At 59.1% G+C, this 20239-nt stretch overlaps 1 protein-coding gene across 9 annotated transcripts in view; it reads left to right on the top strand.

Moving 5' to 3' along the window:
* Positions 1-20239, top strand: part of PTPRF (protein tyrosine phosphatase receptor type F) — a 143357-nt gene that overhangs the window by 110075 nt on the left and 13043 nt on the right. For 4 of the 9 annotated variants that reach the window (XM_045520198.2, XM_074376649.1, XM_074376651.1 and 1 more), the window contains 14 exons: positions 2480-2749; positions 4223-4804; positions 5042-5178; positions 5626-5770; positions 9327-9632; positions 10281-10474; positions 13324-13350; positions 14643-14760; positions 14839-15417; positions 16101-16198; positions 16385-16638; positions 16718-16811; positions 17350-17577; positions 17824-17978. In XM_045520198.2, coding sequence (XP_045376154.2) covers positions 2480-2749; positions 4223-4804; positions 5042-5178; positions 5626-5770; positions 9327-9632; positions 10281-10474; positions 13324-13350; positions 14643-14760; positions 14839-15417; positions 16101-16198; positions 16385-16638; positions 16718-16811; positions 17350-17577; positions 17824-17978 — 3187 coding nt within the window. The remainder of the gene's footprint in view (positions 1-2479; positions 2750-4222; positions 4805-5041; positions 5179-5625; positions 5771-9326; positions 9633-10280; positions 10475-13323; positions 13351-14642; positions 14761-14838; positions 15418-16100; positions 16199-16384; positions 16639-16717; positions 16812-17349; positions 17578-17823; positions 17979-20239) is intronic. The other 5 variants (XM_074376652.1, XM_074376650.1, XM_074376655.1 and 2 more) reach the window with 3 other exon arrangements.

The following is a 20239-nucleotide window of genomic DNA, read 5'->3' as shown; positions in this document are numbered from 1 at the left end:
TGCTGGCTGAGACAGAGGAGAGACTTGGTCAGTTACGGCTGTTCTGCTGTCCCTTTCTGCTCTAGCCAGGGCTGTGCTGGGCCCCTGCCTGCCTGCGCCTCTCCTCTGTAGCCTGCCCTCCGGCTCAGCTCCAGAGCCCAGGGAGTGCCTGCACCACAGGCTGGGCGATGTTTCTGTCTGTGCCTCCCAGCCTCACCCTTGTGTCATTTGTGGGGAGTACTCAAAGGAGGCTCTTTGTCGTGGCTTCCTCCTGCCACCCATGCCCCCAGGATCCACCTGTTCCCTGCTACACAGAACTGCTGTACCTGTGACGTGTCTTGTCATTCAGTGTAGACACCCAGCTTTAGGACAGATGGCAGAAGTCCACTTCTGTCAGCTCCAGCAAAACAGGGAAACTCTTGTCTTACCAAACTAAAAAAACGTAGAAGTAGGTTTGGTGTCAGGCAAGGCTGGATCCAGACACTTAAACGGTTTGGTTGAGCATTCGTCTATCTCTGTCTCTAGCTCTGCTCGCCTCAATAACTCCTTTGTTCTCAAGCAGGTCCTGTTGTGTTTTGCAACAGGTGGTCCCCAGTCCCTCTAGGCTAGCCAGCACAATGGAGAGAAAAGGTTGCTTTCCTACTAGGTTTTACAAGGCTGTATCTCATTAGCCAGACCTGGATCACATACACCACCTACCAAGAGTGGGGGCTGAGAAATTTCCCCTCAAAAGATGAGAATGCTGATTCTAGGAGAAGGCAGAGCGCTTGATTTCCCCAAGACATGCTGAGACCCCAGTGAGCCTGGGGCACAGAGGGAAGCAGACCCAGCCTCTGGCACTGGGTCATACCCAGCCCACTGGGAGACTGGCAGTGTTTTGGTTCTGTCTGGAGGCCTTGGAGGGAGGCAGTGTGGGCGGAATTGAGGTGGGGGCTGAGGAGCAAGTTGGGGTCCTGTAGTCTGGGCTGAGGAGTCGTTGTGGACCGATGCAAGAGTTTTTAATGGGAGTGATGTGAGCAGATTTGGATTTGTTACAGCCGTTTGTGGACCACCAGCTATAGGACCAGAGGCCCAGGGGACGACAAGGCAGGAGGAGCAGTGAAAAAGTGATCGAGGGAAGGATGGTGGCTTGGACTTTGGAAGTGTCAGTCTTCTGTGGACTTGGAAAGAAAGTAGTGTGTTTGACAGATACTTAGGTGATGCATTAACAGGACCTGGTGGTTTGCTGGATGTCTGATCTCTGGGCTGCCACTTTGACCACTGTGTGGTGAGGTCGTAGGTTGGACCAGGTAGTCTCTGCAGTTACTTCCAGCTCTGATCCTGTGGTCTGGGGCTGTGTGAGCAGCAGTCTGGTGCCTGTACTGGAGGTGCTCCTAACGTGGCACCGTGGATCCTTTGCATGCCTGGGCTCCCCAACAGGAGTCCTCAGAGACCCGCACTCAGTGGTGCCCTCTGGTCTCTCAGCCTCGCTGCCTGCCTTCTCCCACCCTGTCTGTAGGGGTGCCCAGGAAGGACACACCCCAGCCTCTGCCCACCAGCTGCATGCCAAGTCTGCATGCCACGCGTGCCTTCCCATGGCTAGGTCTTGCCTGCCTTCCCTTCCTCTGCATGTTACAAATGTCTGTGCCAAGCTTGCGATTTTGGCAGGGGTTGGGGGGTGGTCCAGGCTACACCTTGGACTGAGAAGCTCAGAACAGCTTCTGACCTGGGAAGCCCAAGGCCGGAGGTCGTGGCCAGGCACAGCCACCCTCCGCCTTGAGACCCTTGTTCATTGGCGCCAAAAGCTGTCTGCTCGGCGCCCTCATCATGTTCCTGCCATCATCATGCCCATCCTGCCCGCGGACCACGTCCCTGGCCCGCCCTGAACCCTGGCCCATGCCGAGTCCCTCCTGGAGGTGGCCCCTCTGTGTGGGTTCCCAGCCTGTGCCCTGAACATGGCTGGGGTCCTGGCAGGTGGTCCTGCCACTGCCCTCCTCTCTTCCCCTTGGATCATGGCCCGAAAGTGGAGGCAGTGGCTCCAGAGAAGGTAGCCCTGCCACTTCTGGGCTGACCCTCTTCCCTGCCCTAGACATGCTCTCCACCCTAGGACCCTCCACCCTAGGGTGCCTGGATCTCTCTCACTGCCCCAGCTAGCCCCCCTGGAGACCCTTGGTGGGGGTGGGGGTCAGGAGCAGGTAAGGGTGGGCACTGGAAGGCGACCTGGGATGTGGCTCTGACGAGGCTTGGACCTTGCACTGAGTCCTTGTGTGACCCTGGACCTCAGTTACCTAAGCTGTGAAAAGGCGGCTTGATTGCGGGATCTCTCGTGTTTCAGACAGTCCCTGAGAGCAGGGGCTACCTCTAGCCCGAAAGCAGGGTAGGAGATGGTCAGCCGGGGCCCAGGGACTCCGCCTTTCCTGCCTCTGCAGTGGGTTTGGCTTCCTGAATGAGGGGCCCCTGCCCTTCCATCCCCGCGTGTGTCCTGCCCAGCCTATGAGTGCTTCTCTCCCTCCTCCCGCAGTGCGCCGTGTGGCTCCTCGTTTCTCCATCCCCCCCAGCAGCCAGGAGGTGATGCCCGGCGGCAGCGTGAACCTGACTTGCGTCGCCGTGGGCGCGCCCATGCCCTACGTGAAGTGGATGATGGGGGCTGAGGAGCTCACCAAGGAGGACGAGATGCCAGTCGGCCGTAACGTGCTGGAGCTCAATAACGTTGTGCGCTCCGCCAACTACACCTGTGTGGCCATCTCCTCACTGGGCATGATCGAGGCCACGGCCCAAGTCACTGTGAAAGGTGAGTGCCTGCTGTGGCCTGTGGCCTGCCCTGTAGCAGAGGGCGTGGCAGGCAAGTGTGGCTGATGGGGGTGCCAAGGGGTCGTTGCCTTCCTGGTGCCCAGCTCCGGGGTCCTCCTGGTCCTCAGTGGTGGAGGAAGGGGTTTCTGTCAGAAAAAGTCTCAGTAATGATAGCTAACAGGTACTGGGTTCCTGGGGTTAGTCAACGCAGATTGTTTTGTTCATGTGTGGTGTCACTCCGGGAGAAAGACAGTCTCATTCTCCCCATCTTTTAAGTTAGACAGCTGAGGCACATGGTCACATGGAGGTAAATGATGAAGCAGAGACTTGAACCCTGGGGGTCTGATTCCCCCGCACACCCCTCTGACCACTACTTAGCACCAGACCCTCGGGTTTACCAGCCTCCTGGCAAGAAGGATGAGAAGAGAGCCAAGGTGGGTGGGTTCCCTGCCCGGAGCTCTGGGACAGGTCGAGTACAGTGCAGACTCCTTGAGGCACCCTGCTTCCATTCCCCACCCGACCTCTGACCCCTCCTCCACTCTGCAATGTGAATGTTCTTTTTAAAAGTAAAGCAAGATCACGTGACTCCCTTAAAGAAAAGGACAAACACCTTCCAGTGTTTTCCTGCTGCTTTTCAGATAAAGACCTCACGGGATCATCACTGCCACGCACTGGCCAGTTGTGCCGTCTCCTCACCCTGCCCTTGCCATCACCGGCTCCATCTCGCTCTTCATAGCTCTGTGGGGCCTTCCCCAATCACCCCAATCATCGGAGGACACCCCTGAATTTCACTCCATCTCAGCACCCTGCTTTCTGCTGTCCTTACACATACCAAAACCATGATTATCAACTCACTGATTACTTCTCTCTCACACTGGAGTGTAAACTCTGTGAGAGCAGGGACATGGTTGTCAGTGTGTTCTCAGCCCTAGCACAGTGCCTGTCACACAGTAGGTGCTCAGTTACTATTGTTGAGGGATTGGCTGCAGACCTGGGACTTCCCCACCTTCAGTTTGAGCCAAGCCACAGAGTCTGTGGGACCAGAAGCCCTATCATTTTCTCAAATTCAGAGGCATTACCGAAGGAAGTATCTTTCCCCTCCCAGCCCCTGTTACAAAGACTGGCGAACAGGTGAGCCCAGACGCGCTGCAGAGGCAGAGATCTCTGCTCCTCAGCCTTTGTGCCCTCCATCTGCATGGGACCGAGGCAGGCCACCTCTGGGTCTGTTTGTTAGATGAGCCACTGGAGCTGATGTGAGGATCCAAGGAGTCCCAGAAGTGACTTGGGTAGACACTAAATGACCCAAGGTGCCTGGAGGCACTGTCAGGTGGCCACTATCCCCGATTAGCTGACCTCAGGGCTTTCCAGGCCATTCTTCAGGGTAGGCTGTGGAGGTCAACCACTCTCTGGTTGGATGAACCCCAAGAGCAGGGGTCATGACAGGCAGCCCTGAACCTTCCATTTTTGTCCCCAGCTCTGCCAAAGCCTCCGATTGACCTTGTGGTGACAGAGACAACCGCCACCAGCGTCACCCTGACCTGGGACTCTGGGAACTCAGAGCCTGTGTCCTACTACGGCATCCAGTACCGTCCAGCGGGCATGGAGGGTCCCTTCCAGGAGGTGGATGGCGTGGCCACCACCCGCTACAGCATTGGCGGCCTCAGTCCCTTCTCGGAGTACGCCTTCCGCGTGCTGGCAGTGAATAGCATCGGGCGAGGGCCCCCCAGTGAGGCGGTGCGGGCACGCACAGGGGAGCAGGCGCCCTCCAGCCCCCCGCGCCGCGTGCAGGCACGCATGCTGAGTGCCAGCACCATGCTGGTGCAGTGGGAGCCGCCCGAGGAGCCCAACGGCCTGGTGCGGGGCTACCGCGTCTACTACACTCCCGACTCCCGCCGCCCGTTGAGCGCCTGGCATAAGCACAACACGGATGCCGGGCTCCTCACCACCGTGGGCAGCCTGCTGCCCGGCATCACCTACAGCCTGCGTGTGCTGGCCTTCACTGCTGTGGGCGACGGCCCCCCAAGCCCCACCATCCAGGTCAAGACACAGCAGGGAGGTAGGTGCTGGTGGACAGCGGGCAGAGCTAGGGTGGGCGAGGCTGGGCAGTGCCTCCTCCCTCCAGCCATGAGCCTGGGGCTTCAGGAGAATAAGGGCTCGTGTCCACACATACGGTCACTTGGGAGGCAGGGTGGGTTTGGGGGTGAGGCCTGGCCTTCCTGTCTCTTTTTCCTGGATGCTCCCACCCCCGGGGGGATTGGTGAGACTGACGGCGCCTGACCTCGCGGTGTTGCAGTGCCTGCCCAGCCCGCGGACTTCCAGGCCGAGACGGACTCGGACACCAGGATCCAGCTCTCGTGGCTGCTGCCCCCTCAGGAGCGGATCATCAAGTATGAGCTAGTGTACTGGGCGGCAGAGGACGAGGGCCAGCAGGTGAGTGCCCACAGGCCAGAAGGGAGGAGGACTCCTCCTGGTCCCTGGGGGTCTGTGGTGGGCTCACCCAGGCTTCTCTGGATTTCTGTGGTCATGTGGGCACAGTCCCTTGGGGCTCTGGGATTTATGTGGCCTCTGTGTTTCTGTAGTCTTTTGTCACCTCTGTGCTGGGGACAGAGCCCCTAGGTCTGTGCTGGGGACAAAGCCCCTAGATCTGTCCTGGGTCTCTTAGGCTCTGTGCTCACATGGCACCAGCAGAGCTCTGAAATTCTGCTAGGGCCATGCAGTTGGTGAGGTGCCCTTGTGTGGTCCAGGTGGCCATGTGGCATGAAGCCAGCCCTGTAGCCACCATGGGTCCCTGGGGGTCAGCTGCCTTCTATGTTGCGAAACAGCCTCTGAGTGACCTTTGAGGTCAGGGCAGTCAGTGAGTGCTCCCTGCTCTTCTAGCAAAAGGTGACCTTCGACCCCACCTCCTCCTACACACTAGAGGACCTGAAGCCTGACACGCTGTACCGCTTCCAGCTGGCTGCCCGCTCCGAGATGGGGGTGGGCGTCTTCACCCCCACCATTGAGGCTCGCACAGCACAGTCTAGTAAGTGTCTCCCGAGGCCACCGCCTGCTACAGTTGGGCAGGGACGCAGACATACGCATACCCCTTCCCCTCAACCAGGCGGGTGGTCAGATCTGCTGGGCCCTGGGCTCAGTCTGGACCTTAAGAGAGGGACAGGTAAGTGCCCTCTAGTCTGCATCCAGGTGGCTGCTGTGCTCGCTGCTCCCTGCCCGACTCCTGCCCCTCCCTCACCCCTACGCCCACCCAGGTAAGTCCTGTGTCTCTGACTCACCTCCTTCCCCAACCCACTCTGTGCTAGTCACACTAGCCCACTGGGCCATCCTCAGTGGAGGGACCACCGTGCTCGCTGTGTCCCATACCTGCTTCTGCGGGCGTCTTCCCTCCCCACATCCTCACATCTCATCTCCCTATTACCTGTGTTCCCACCTCATACCCCCTCCCCAACGAGTACGTGTGAGCTGTGCAGTCACACTGAGCCAGAGCACACAGCAGAGATGAGACCGTGTGACTAGGCATGTCCACCTGCCTGTGTTGAGACCATGTGGCCCTCCATGTGTTGGAACATCCATGAGGCCATCTGTGTGCCTGCTTTGCATGTTACTGTATTCCTGTGTGAGTGAGACTCGGATGCCGTGTGTCCCCGCCCAGGCACCTAACAGCTCCCGAATGTGTGTGTCACGAGTCTGCTATAGTCCTGGGGTCAGGTCTGTAAGGCTGTTCTTAGGATTAGGACCCAACCAGTGTGTCTCTGGGTGTCTGAGGGTCTCTGCAGCTCTCCTAGTGACAGACTGTGAGACTGGTCATGTGGCCTGTGGGCCACTGTGTGAGGCTGTATGTGGTAACCGTGCCATAGGTGTGTGGCTGGTTAAGGTTGTGGCATTGAGACTGAGCACATGTGCTGACATGTGATGTTCTTGTGAGGCCGCCCATGTCACATGGGACTGTGTAAATGTGCCACGTGTAATCTGATGTTCACGGATTCATTCTATAAGCGCCTGCCGAGCTCCTGGTCGGGGCCCGTGTACACCTTAGGGCCAGCAGCACAACCCTGCCGTGGCCTCTGCCCACAGGGATCCTAGTCTAGTGGGGAAGACAGAGATTAAACCCACAATTATCCAAATGAGCTTTTAATTATATTTGTGTAAAGTGCTGTGGAAGAGGCAGACAGTGCAGAGGTGATGGGACGGGAACCTCACCTGGTCTGCGGGGTCAAGGAGGACTTCCTTGGGTGATACAGAGGCCCCAGGAAGGGGGACAGCTGGTGCACAAGGCAGGAAGGCACTTGGTTGTGATAAGCAGCAAGCAGCCGGCCAGTGTGGCCAGAGAAGCCCCAGATCACAGCAGTCAGGGCCTCAGGGACAGAGGACAGGAGGGAGGGCTGCCTGGCTGCTGTGTGAGAACACACGGGACAGCCAGACAGAATGCCGGAGACCAGTGAGGAAGCTGTGCATCAGTCTAGGCAAGAGATGTAGGCTCAGGTGAAACGGTGGGGGTGGATCTAAGAGCTGTCTAGGATGCCACTGGCCGGACTTGTGATGAGTTAGGTGTGGGGCGCTGAGGGAGAGGAACACACTGGGTGAAACCTGTATGTGTGGTGCACAGACCTGGGAGGACAGTGGTGCCACTCCCTAGGATAGGAAGTGGGACAGAAGCAGGTGGGGGGGTGCACCTGGTTCCAGGGCCCCCAAGCTTAAGATGCCATGTGCCATCAAAACGGTGATGCTTGACAGGCTGCCAGAATCCAGGGCTGGGGCCGGAGGTGGAGGACCAGAGATGGAAGGCGATCCAGGAGTGGGGAGTGTCTTGGAGGTTGAAAGAAGAGGTTTTTAAGACGTGGACCAGATGCTGCCACTAAGTAGTCAGGGCCAGAGGGACACAGGAGCATCCACTGGATCTAGTAATGTCGGGGGTGGACCCAGACGAGAGTTTTGGTGGCATGAGGGGCTGAAATCAGTTGTAGTTCCACGTGGTATGAATGGGAGGCAAATAGAGACAGAGAGCTCAGTGTCTGCAGTTTAGCTGGCGGGAGGGGACACTGTAGCTGGTGTGGGGTGGGGGATGGTGGGTGTGGGGCTGAGGCTGGGATTTGCCTCGTAAGATGGGAAAATACTGAACATATATAAATGCTACTGGAAACGTGTTGATAAGAAGAAGTAGAAAATACAGAAAAGAGAAGGCTAATTGGAGGCTCGGGAGGTGGAGAAGAGAGCAGAGCACAGGCGATGGGAGAGATTGGCCTTGGACAGGAGGGCACCCTTTGCTCTTCCCAGGGGAGGAAAGGAGAAACTTGATGCACATGCAGGTTGGTTGGTGGGTTTGGTAGCAAGAGATGGAGGAGCTGCCGTTGGGAGACTTTGGTTTTCTCGCGGACTAGGAGACGGGGACGCGTGCTGAGAGGAGGGGAGATGGCAGGAGCTGGCGGTTTGAGGAGTCTGCAGGAGGTGGGAGGCGTCTGGTGTAAAGTGCTGGAGGGCGCCGGGCAGAGAACGGAGCAGCAGACAGCAGGGAGGGCCCAGGCGCGGCCGTGGGGTGCTCACAGGATGCCAGCTTGCCCGAGTGCCGCCTCGAGGAGGTGTGGGGTTGGGTTCATTCAGAGCTTGGTGCAGCCTGGGCAGGAGCTTGGAGGAGGAGGCAGGGGAGTTTGGGATGTTGGCGAGAGTGGTGAGATTCTAAGCTGAATGTCGAGGGTGATAAGGATGGGAGGTTGATGGATGAGGTGCCCCTCGGGGAGGTGTAGGCACAGTGCTGGGGGCCCTGGGCAACTGAGCTGGGACAGCAGGTGAGGGCCTGCGGGGGGTGTTGGAGGCTATAGTCTTAGAGACAGTGGCAGCATCCAGGGCATGACCACAGCAGCACAGGGGAGGAGAAAGCTCTGGAGATGAGGGACTTGAGGGCCAGTGGGTTGAGGGGTGGCTGGAGTCGCCTGGGCAGGGGTGGTGGCAGAACTTGAGATGGCAAGAAGCCCGTGTGATAGCAACAGTGTCCTTAGTGGGAATAGGTTCTGGAAATGTCACTGGGAACAAGGAGGGCATGGACCTACCTTCTGACACCCAAGAAAGCTGTTGAGCGAGGACACCTCCCCTGTGCCAGGGGCCTGTAGCCTCCGTGATTTCCTGCGCCTCAGCCGCAGACACCCTTTCCAGGCAGGCACAGGCCGAGGCAGCTGTGCACCAGAAGAGCCGATGGGGTCACTTGTCCCGAGAAGGGAGAGAGCTGTGGGCTGGAGAGGGTCTCCATGTGTGGTTGTGGGTGTGACTGGGGGTGAGGTTGACATGGCCCCATGCTTGTGTGTGTCTGATGCTATGTGTGTTTTATGGGAGACTGTGTGTGAGGTGCTGTGTTAGAGCCGTGTGTGTGTGTGTGTGTGTGTGTGTGTGTGTGTGTGTGAAGAGCCTGTGGTCCAGAGGGAGCCAGGCCATCTGGTGGCAGTGGCAGCAGCCTGCCTGGAGGGGCCCTGGGATAGCCACGCCGTACCCGGGGCATAGCCTGCCTGGGTGAGTTTCCTGTCCTCTGTGATTGGTCGCTTTGCCTGACTCCCACCTCCATCTGCCTGCTTCCCCCCATTTGTCTTCCCCAGCCCCCTCCGCCCCTCCCCAGAAGGTGACGTGTGTGAGCGTGGGCTCCACCACAGTCCGGGTAAGTTGGGTCCCACCGCCAGCCGACAGCCGCAACGGTGTTATCACCCAGTACTCGGTGGCCTACGAGGCGGTGGACGGCGAGGACCGCGGGCGGCACGTGGTGGACGGCATCGGCCGCGAGCACTCCAGCTGGGACCTGGTGGGCCTGGAGAAGTGGACGGAGTACCGGGTGTGGGTGCGGGCGCACACGGACGTGGGCCCCGGCCCCGAGAGCAGCCCGGTGCTGGTGCGCACCGACGAGGACGGTAGGCGGCGCTGAGGGGTGGGTGGGGAGGGTGGCTGCTCTGCCAGGACACCATCCACCTGGCTCCCAGGGCCTTGACCTCCTGCAAGCCCAGAAGGACACATCATCTTTCTGGTATAGGCTTAATGGTCCAAACTGGGGAGGTGTAGCTCTTGGGACAGCCTGTGCCCAGATCCCAGCCTTTGGGGCTTCCCAAAGGCAGCTGGGGCCTTGAAAGGCTAAGGCCAAAGAAGCAGATCCACTTAAGACTTGAGAGATTGAGAACTGGGGAGATTGGTGCAAGAGACACTCAGTAGAATCGACTAGACTCTGCCTTGGCTAGATGTTGGCATGATGTGGGGCCCAGGAAGAGATAGGACAGGTTGACTTGGGGTGGTGGAAGGCCTGGTGCCCCACCTTCACCCAGTTCCCCCACTGCTACCCTCCCCACCAAGTGAGGTAGCCCTGAGCCAGAGAGGTGGCAGGGTCCCCGACTCTTCCCTGTGCCAGGCAGAGGGAGCCTTCCACGTTCCCCTCCAGGGACAGACAGCCTAAGGAAACTGCATCAGGTCCTTTCCTGGGGCCATGGGGAAGGTCCTGGAATGTGCTGTGCCTGACTGAGCCCAGATCCATACCACGGGCCTGACTTCCTTCTCCACCTGGTTCCCAGTGCCCAGCGGGCCACCGAGGAAGGTAGAGGTGGAGCCACTGAACTCCACGGCGGTGCGCGTCTCCTGGAAGCTGCCTGTCCCCAGCAAGCAGCATGGCCAGATCCGCGGCTACCAGGTCACCTATGTGCGGCTGGAGAATGGCGAGCCCCGGGGCCCCCCCATCATCCAGGACGTCATGCTGGCCGAGGCCCAGGTGTGCCACTGGGAGGTGCTGGGGTGGGAGGGTGAGCGAGGCCAGCATGCTTTGCTTCCTCTTTGGAGCCCAGGTTTGCTTCCTGCCCCTGCCTGCTCTCAGAGGGACTGTGACACCAAGACGTCCTGCTGCATCAGGCTAGGGAAGTGCTGGGACCAGGTGGTTAGGACGAGGTGTCAGGAGCACTCCCTCCTCTGTCTTGGGTCTGCCTAAGCTGTGTCATCCCAGACCCTGTCAGCCCCATCTGCCCAGGTGATAGCCTGGCAGTCTGTGGCTCAGCCACCAGCACTAGCAGTGAGCTCTGTCCTCAGTCCCCCCAAGCCTTCCTTTGTGGTTTACAGGAAGTACATTCGCTGTCACACTTAGGCTGGGCTTACGAGATGCAGCTGCTCCTCCTACAGCCAAGAGCCGTCCTCTCCCCCGACTTGGCCCTTGGCATCGCAGAGTCCTGTGAATAGCCAGGCTGGGGTTTTGCTCCGTGCCTTGCCCACAGAGGATGGCTCAGCCCCTGATGTTTACTCTCAAGGGCTGGGCCTGCCAGCCAGTCTCATACCTCCCTCTGTGCCCTTCTGTCCCTAGGGGTGAGCTTGGGGTGAGGTCGCTGGGGTATTCTCAGCACTGGTTTGCTATTCAGATGGAGAACCTGAGGTACTAGGCGGTTAGGCAAGTGGGCCAGAATTTCCCAGTAAGGGGTGGATAAGAAGCCAAGTCTCCAGACTCCTGGGAAAGGGCTATAATTGCTACCACGAGTTCCCTCCCAAAATAATCTGCTGAAAAGTCACAACACTTGGTGTGTCTGTGCTCAGAGGCTTCCCATCCAGAATCAGGGCCTTGGAGGGATCCACAGAGGGCAGCGCTGTGGAGAAAGAAGCCCAGATTCCCTCCAGAACCCACACACCCTCCCCCCTCCCCATTCAGCTTTTCACCCTACCTGGGCTGGGGTCAGCGCTGCAAACATGTACCCTGTGTTCTGCGTGCTGTGCTGAGGGATGGACTCACCCATAGACAAGACAGGGCCTTCATGCCATCTGCTGGGCTCAGCCCTCTGCCCAAAGGACGCCTTCTTCCTCCTCTCAGCCTGCCCAGTGCTGAAGGAACGGGGTGGAGGAGGCTGTGGACCTGCCTGCATTCCAGCGCAGGTTGAGGGCTCTTCCCGGAGTTTCAGCGGACACACCCACCCAGAAACATCCTGGGAATGGGCTCTGTCCAGTCCCTCCCACCCTAGGGGGCCAGCAGCACAGCTGCAGCCAGTGGGGTTTCAGAGAAGCCACTTTGAGTGCCCCCTTCTGGTCCCAAGTGGTTTGAAAGGAGCTGGGCCATAGGACAAGGGACACTGTCCTCTTGGCTACAGATACCCTATGACAGAAGGTAAACATGAGCCTGGGCTCCAGGGGAGTGAAGTGAAGGTGGAGGGCCTGCCCTTGCAGCACCATCACCTCCCGGGACTGGGTCATTCTGCTCCAAGCCAGTAGCAGAGCAGATGGGGCTGGTCCCCAAGCTGGCCACAGGGCCCAGCTGTCCCCCAGCGCCTGGTCAAGGACACCACAGCCTGTCCTCCTTCCCCACAGCACCATCTGCTCAGCCCAGGCCCCATCAGTTCTGAAAGAAGCATGGGGTATGTGCCCCCCATGAATGTGCAGCCAGACCTGTCTCCTTGCATGTATGTCTCCATCTCAAGCCTGTCCATTTGTCGTCGTCTCCAGCTCCATCTCCCCATCTCCTTCTGTCCCTTTCCTGTGGCCTGCTTTTCCATCCTCTCTCTGTTTCTGTCTCCCTCTTACCTACTGTGCTTCTGTCTGTCTTGTTCTCTTCTCTCCTCTCTCCTGTCCTCCCATCTCAAGCCTCTCCCTCCCACACCCTAGAAAGTGGCCGTGGCTGGAGGGGCAGTAGATGGCTTCTTCCCATATGTTATCTCGTGCTCCTTGCAAGGACTTTCCAAGAGACCTTCCCGGGGCAGGAGGAACTGGGGCCATTGGGCAGAGACTAGACCAGCACTGCAAGGGTGGTTGAGCAGGAGGACCCCATGGAGCTTCTAGTCTGGAGATGTCGTGGAGCACCTCCCTGTGCTGTCCTGCCAACCCTCAGTTCTCCGGTGCCACAGGACTACCCTCCCTGCACCTGTCCAGCTAGTATACCTTTGTGCACAGTGTCCTAAAGTGGAATGTTCAAGAAATAGCAGTGCCGGCCCCAAAACGAGGCTTCCTACCTTGATTATCAGGCACCCCAGGAAGGAACAGGGGTCTCAGTGCTTCACTCGTGCCTTGGGGCAGGATCCAGGCTTCGAGCTTGGCACTTGCAGCCTTCGTCTTGCTGGCCAGTCGCCCCAGCCCCTTCCAGCCACGGTACAGCTCCTGCTGTTCCTGGGACAACCCTCCTTGCCTAGGGTGACTGGATAACCTATCTTCTCAACTGGGATACTTCTGAGAGTGAAAAGAAATGTTGTGAATAATCATTCTAATACAGCAAGCCTAGGCCAGGACTGTCTGAGGCAACCCAAGGGCACAGTCACCATACTCACCCTCGTGTCTTCCCTCTGCCATGTCCGGCAGTCTCTCCCTCAAAGCATCTCCAGGTGGCGCTGTGTGACCTCCTCAGTTTCTGGGAGCCCTCTCTCTCCAGCCCACTGCCCTCCAGGCCTCCCCTCCTCATCCCTGGCGCACATAGCTGGGCTTACATACAGTTGGGCTCGTGAGGCAGGGGCTGGGATCTTCGGACAGGGAGTGGTCCTGGGGTGCCACTCCTGGGCACTTCAGAGGCCCATGCCTGCCATCTGCCCTCCCCGGGCCAGGCCCCTCGGGGCCAGAGTCCTTCACATCCTGTCTCCCTTTCTCTCCCTCTCCCGCGGTCAGTGGCAGCCAGAGGAGTCCGAGGACTATGTAAGTAAGAGGTGTGCAAGCGCGTGCAAGACTTGGGTCAGGCTGGGCTCGTGGGACACTCCCCCTCCTCCACCTCTCCTCCCAGCCTGAGCCACCAAGATCCACAGGGCACCAGCCACATCCAGAGAAAATTGGCATTTAGGCGCAAGCCCCAAGCTGAGCAGCGACTGGCATTTCCTCTAATCCTTAACTTCTCGCCTGTCGAGCAGCAATTTCAGGCCAGTGTTTGCGATCGACCAGGGCCTGGCCCCTGCTCTGGCCAGACGGGGATAGAGTTAAATCCGATCCTGATCGTTAGGCTTTATTGATCCCTGGAGTGAAAAATCACCTGCTCTGGGCCCAGGCTGGGAGGGGAGTCCGGGGAGCTGGGTTCCAGCGTTGGTGCATTCTGGAGCCCCAGCCCTGGGAGACCCTCCAGCCAGGGCAGGAGGGGGCCTGCAAGGGGTTGGTGGCAGCTGCAGTGGCCCCACCTGAGGCTCAGAGCTGGAGGGACGCCAGGGTTGGTGGTGACAGCTCTATTCCCACTGCGCGGTGTTTCCCTCCCCTCTTCCCACTCTTCCCTCTGTGTGGTGTGGCTTAGCCTCCCGTGGTTTTCTCCGCATGTCCGGAAATGATGCCTTGGCTGGGGATGGGTATATGGGCAGAGCCTGCCAAGACAGGGGGGACACTGCCCTAGCTGAGTTCTCAGGCATCACTGGGGGCAGTGGGGAAGTATGTTTCTGGGGGTGGTTTCCCTGTCCTCTCTTTCCTTCCTGTCTCAAGAAGCATTGCAGGGCATAAGGTGCTCACAGAGGCGGTGCCTGGTTGGGGCAGGAGGGGGTCCTGACTTGGTCCTGCAGGGTGGCGCCTTGGCCCACCCCTCCACTCTCGTGTGCGTGTGTTAGTACCCATAGGTGACCCTCCGCCTGCTAGTGCAGGAGGAGCTGTAGGCTGCATGCGTGTGCGTGCCAAGAGCCATTCGAGGTTCTGTGTGCATGCGAGGCTGTGTGTCACGTGTGTCCAGACCTTACGAGATACAATGGAGTGAAGGAACAGTGTGGCCCTTTGTTTTTGTCTGAAAGCAAGAATGAGCTGTCTGCCCCAGGCATGTGGCTCCTAGGATGGACAGGGTCCTTCTGGGTACCCATCCACCTGCCTGTTCTGCCTCCAGCAGAGTCCGGCATTTCACAGCCCACTCTCGCAGGATCTCCGGCCCTGGGGTTGCCCCACCAGCTTCAGTCCCGAGGGGGCTGGCCTGGTCTGGCCCCTCCTTGCTCTCCTGTGATGGGAATGGGCCCCTCCTCCTCCCTTAGGAAACCACCATCAGTGGCCTGACCCCGGAGACCACCTACTCCATTACTGTTGCCGCCTATACCACCAAGGGAGATGGTGCCCGCAGCAAGCCCAAAATTGTCACGACCACAGGGGCAGGTGAGTGAGGGTCAGGGCCAGAGTCGAGGGTGGGGCCATCAGGAGGGCAGGACCAGAACCCAGTGCGTGGTTGTTCAGTCCCAGGCCGGCCCACCATGATGGTCAGCACCACGGCCATGAACACTGCGCTGCTCCAGTGGCACCCACCCAAGGAGCTGCCTGGTGAGCTGTTGGGCTACCGGCTGCAGTACCGCCGAGCTGATGAGGCGCGGCCCAACACCATCGACTTCGGCAAGGACGACCAGCACTTTACAATCACTGGCCTGCACAAAGGGGCCACCTACATCTTCCGGCTTGCTGCCAAGAACCGGGCCGGCCCAGGCGAGGAGTTTGAGAAGGAGATCACGACCCCTGAGGACGTGCCCAGCGGTTTCCCCCAAAACCTGCGTGTGATAGGGCTGACCACGTCTACCACGGAACTGAGCTGGGACCCCCCGGTGCTGGCGGAGAGGAATGGGCGCATCACCAACTACACCGTGGTGTACCGTGACATCAACAGCCAGCAGGAGCTGCAGAACATCACTGCCGAGACCCACCTGACACTCTCAGGCCTCAGGCCAGACACCACATATGACATCAAGGTCCGTGCACGCACCAGCAAAGGCGCCGGCCCGCTCAGCCCCAGCATCCAGTCCCGGACCATGCCCGTGGAGCAAGGTGTGTGCTGTGGGCATGTGGCTGCGCCTGGGGACCTCTGCTCTCCTTCACCCACTGACCTCTGGCGACTGTGATCCACCAGCCTCTGGTGTGTGACGCTCCAATCTCTCATGACTGTGACCACTAACCTCTAGCAAATGGGCGCCACATTCTCAGTGTGTGACCCCTGATCTCTGCTGTCCTTAACCTACTGACCTCTGCTGTGTGAATCTCCAATCTCTTGTGACCCTCCAATCTCTTGTGACCCTAACCCACTGATCTCTTTTGACTGCATCACCACTGTGGGGTACGCAACACTAATCTCTCGGGGCCATGGCCCCCTGACGTCTAGTGAACACGATCTGCTATGCTTTCTGGTGTGCAGCCACATGCTTCTTGTGACCAAATCCCACTGACCTCTGATCACTCTGACCTGATATATAAGTTCCAGCTTCACCCAAGCACTTCTGGAGATCCTGACCACGGGTCCTGCAGCGTCTGCCCCACTCTGTGCCCACTGTGAGGAGGAGCCGGAGCTGGGAGCTGAACTGTGCAGTTGAAGCTGGAAGGAGCAGGGTTGCCTGGTCCTCTGCAGCCGTTCCTAACCCTCTGCACTACCCCCACATCTCTTCCTGGGGAACCCCTTCAGGCCCATTCACCCCAGTTATGCAGTCAGAGCTGACTCCCTTCTTACATCCCAACAGTGTTTGCCAAGAACTTCAGAGTGGCGGCTGCCATGAAGACATCTGTGCTGCTCAGCTGGGAGGTCCCCGATTCCTACAAGTCAGCTGTACCCTTCAAGGTGAGTGAAGCCAGCCAGCCATGCCTGGCACACACACAGTCCTGCTGTGGGCCCTCACTCCGGTCCCAGGCGTGCATGCTGATGCCATGTGATGCTGGGTCCTGGCTAGGTGCGCGCATGTGCTATGGCTGCAGGCCTGTGATGGGAGGCCTCACCCAAGCGTGCTGCCTGCCCTCTTCCTGGCAGATTCTGTACAATGGGCAGAGTGTGGAGGTGGACGGGCACTCCATGCGGAAGCTGATTGCAGACCTGCAGCCGAACACAGAGTACTCGTTTGTGCTGATGAACCGCGGCAGTAGTGCAGGGGGCCTGCAGCACCTCGTGTCCATCCGCACGGCCCCTGACCTCCTTCCACACAAGCCGCTGCCAGCCTCTGCCTACATCGAGGATGGCCGCTTCACGCTCTCCATGCCCCATGTGCAGGACCCCTCACTGGTCAGGTGAGCAGACGAGGCTTCAGGGGAGGCTGGCGATGCAAACGCGGGCAATGATGTTCCTGATTCCCACTCTGCCTGCCAGGTGGTTCTACATCATGGTGGTGCCCATCGACCGTGTGGGAGGGAGCATGCTGGCGCCCCGGTGGAGCACACCCGAGGAGCTGGAGCTGGACGAGGTGCCTGGGGGCCAGGCGGGGCAGCACTGGTGACAGTCCCATTGCAGTGGTTGGCAGTGGCCCCTGGGACTCCCTCAAACTGGAATCACTCTCTTGCTGGCTGCCTGCCCCCCTCTCAGGGGAGAGAGACTCTGAGTTGGCCCCTGAGAGCTGTTAGAGAACTCCTGGAGGGCTCACAGAGAATCCCCAGAGGGTTTGTGGAGGATCCCCTGGGGTGGGAAGTGGCAGAGACATCTCTGCAGAGTCTCGGGTCCTGCAAGCTTAGAGTCTCGAAGGTTTTGAGGCCACAGAGGGGTTAGAGTGGAGCCCCAACACATTTGGAACTCTCCACCCTCTTCTCGCAGTGGTGTGGAACCAGCCCTCTCTGGTTAGGGTGACAGGCAGGTTACCTGGAGGGCCCCTTCTCACCGGGGTGGCTTGGGAAAGTGATTGTCATGTCTCGTGTCCGGCGTGATTCTGCAAGCACAGTGGGGCAGACCCCAGGCCCGGGAGCGTGTGCTGCAGGGCTCAGCGTGACTCCCGTGCTCTGCTCCATCAGCTTCTGGAGGCCATCGAGCAGGGTGACATGGAGCAGTGGCGGCGGCGGCGGCGGCGGCGGCAGGCAGAGCGGCTGAAGCCCTATGTGGCCGCTCAGGTGGATGTGCTCCCTGATACCTTCACCCTGGGGGACAAGAAGAGCTACCGGGGCTTCTATAACCGGCCCCTGTCTCCGGACCTCAGCTACCAGTGCTTTGTGCTCGCCTCCCTGAAGGAACCAGTGGACCAGGTCTGCCTGAGACCCCAAGCCTGACCAGATAGCCCCCAGGCCAGTCTCAGACTCCCCAGAGGCCCCAGACCTGCACTAGGAGTCTCAAGGCACTAACCCCTAGGACCCAGAAGGCCAGACTTAATCTAACCCTAGGTGCCCAGTCAGCCAACCAAGCCCAGAGCCCTTTCTCCAGGTTTGTGGGGGCAGCGAGTGGGGGATCTCACCCTGAGCTCACCACCTGTGCTGTTCCTCCACCGGCCACAGAAGCGCTATGCCTCCAGCCCCTACTCCGATGAGATCGTGATCCAGGTGACACCCGCCCAGCAGCAGGAGGAGCCCGAGATGCTGTGGGTGACGGGCCCTGTCCTGGCGGTCATCCTTATCATCCTCATTGTTATTGCCATCCTCCTGTTCAAGAGGTAAGTGCTCCAGTGGACGGCCACCTGTCCCTGGACTCTCAGGCCCTCCCTGGGCCTAGGGCAGCCACACCGGGCCTGCACCTCAGAAGTGCACCCTTGGGGTCAGTGGGAAGCCAGGAAGAGCAGAAGCAGTGTGTGTGCATATGCATGGATATGAGTCTCGGCGTGATGAGGAGCCGAACCTTCACAGAGGGCTGATCACGTGCATCCTCGGGTATGTCTGTCTGTCCACCTCTGTGTTTCTGTGGATGTGAGCGTGTCTGTCTCTCAGCTTCAAGTCACCACCCTCTTCTGGTCTCCTATCTTCAGCTCCTCCTCCTCCACCATCCCTAGATGACTCCCCTGCCTGGCTGTCCTGCTCAGGCCTCAAGAGGTCCAGACCCAGCTGCAGGCCCACATGCCCTCAGACATTCACTTGGCAGACATTTGTTCAGTGCTTGCTGTTAACTGCAGCCTGCACAGCTGTCCCAGCCCCAGGGTGTCTTGAACCTTCCCACACCCTCCCCCAGGGCCCCTATCCCAGGGGATGGGCCCATCCATAGAGTTACCAACCAGAAACCTGAGTGTCATCCTCACCCACCCCCATCGCGCTCCACCCAGTCCCCTGGGAGTCCTGTCCTGAATATCACTGGACCTGCCCCCGCCATGGGCTCCCCACCAGGTAATGCACATGCAGGCATAGCTGGGTACCTGGCCCATGGCACGCCTCAGGCCTCTCTTAGTTGCAGCTCTTGGAGTCTCCCCTTTCTCTCCATCCTCCTCCAGGCCTGAAAGGTATTTCCAAAGATTTACTTTGTCACTCAGTTTAAAACTTCTTAGCTTTAACTTCTTAGCTTTAACTAAAGAGTTTTATAGCCTGTCAATCAAATGTCTGGCTTGTCTGGCCACCACCACCACCGCCAGTGTTGTCACCAAACTCATGCAGCTCCAGGGCCAGCTCCAGCTATGCCCCGCCCCGGTCTGCAGCTCTCCCTGACCACCAGGCAACTGTCAGCTCATCCTTCAAGACTCCTTTCCAGGCTCTGGGGCCCTGAAGCTCTGCCAGGCCCCCAGCCCTCCCCAACACTGTTCCCACCATCGGGTGATGCTTCAGTGGGAACATTGTTGACTGTCCATGAATGCTTGTTGGTCCATATGTCTGAATGCATCTCTGCATAGGAGTTCTTGTGCCCAGTGCCCGGTCTCTCCCCGGCCCTGACCCTGAGCCTTGACCTGGACCCAATGTCTCCTTCCTGAATTAGCTCCTTCCTCCCAGGGTGAATAGGGACAGGCTCTCCTGGTTCTCCTGGAGACTGCTGCAGGAAGAACCTGAGGAGGTTCCCACATACACCCCCACCCTCCCTCCACTTCTGTCTGGGTCCTGGTGTCTGCCAGGAGAGGCGACCCTCCCTGTGAATGCCACGTGTGTGCTATAGCTCAGTCTTGCAGTGTCTTCCGGTCATGAGAAGGCCTGAGTGCTTGACAGAAACAATGACCGTTCCTTTCTTCTGTCCTTGCCTGTCTTTCGGGACCTAGTAAACAAGAAAGGTAGGAGTCCTTCCTTCTCTCTTCACCTGCCTCCCCTTTCACTTCTTACCTCATGCACATGGCGGGCCCCTCAGGGAGGGGCAGTGCTTTGACTGGAAGCCTTCAGGCCTGTGGCTGTCTGGCAGCTCGGCAGGCAATGGGGCAGGCTCTGTCACCCTCTCCACCAGTACCCTGCACAGGGGATGCCCCTTCTCTAGGGCACAGGCAGCACAGGCCTCCGATGCTTCCCCTGCGTGCACAGACTGACTGAGCTCACTGGAGCCTTGCCCCTGGCTCCCAGTTCTCTGAGATTACCTTAGCGCTGCGAGAGACAGAGTCTGGCCTGGGTGCAGAGAGTGCTGGCCGCAGAGCACGGGGAAGGGTGTGCTACTCCACACTCGGGCACACTCTTACAAGTTCTCCCTCCCCAAGCACACCTGTGTCCATCGAGCAGAAGCGGCCCCTGGATACTTGTCAGCACTGGACCCCGTAGTCTGTGTCTGATCCTGTCTTTGTAGACTGGGGAGCTGAAGCCAGGAAGGGAGGACTCTGCCTGGCTAGGGTGCCGCCTTCCCCGTCCCTCCCCTGCTGCTCTGTGCATTTACCCTGATACTGACAGCCAGACGGCTGGGGCCCAGCTCTCTGATGTTTGCATATCTTATGTATCATTTGCATGTTTATTCTTGGTGGCTCCTGCTGCCTCAGCTGTGGGGGCCTTGTGGACAACAGCCACTGCCTAGCAGTGACCTGCTGTT

Source organism: Camelus bactrianus, chromosome 13 (genome assembly GCF_048773025.1).
Source record: "Camelus bactrianus isolate YW-2024 breed Bactrian camel chromosome 13, ASM4877302v1, whole genome shotgun sequence".
Classification (NCBI taxonomy): Eukaryota; Metazoa; Chordata; class Mammalia; order Artiodactyla; family Camelidae; genus Camelus; species Camelus bactrianus.
Note: the sequence above shows the minus strand (reverse complement) of the source record. Positions and strands in the feature narration are given on the sequence as shown.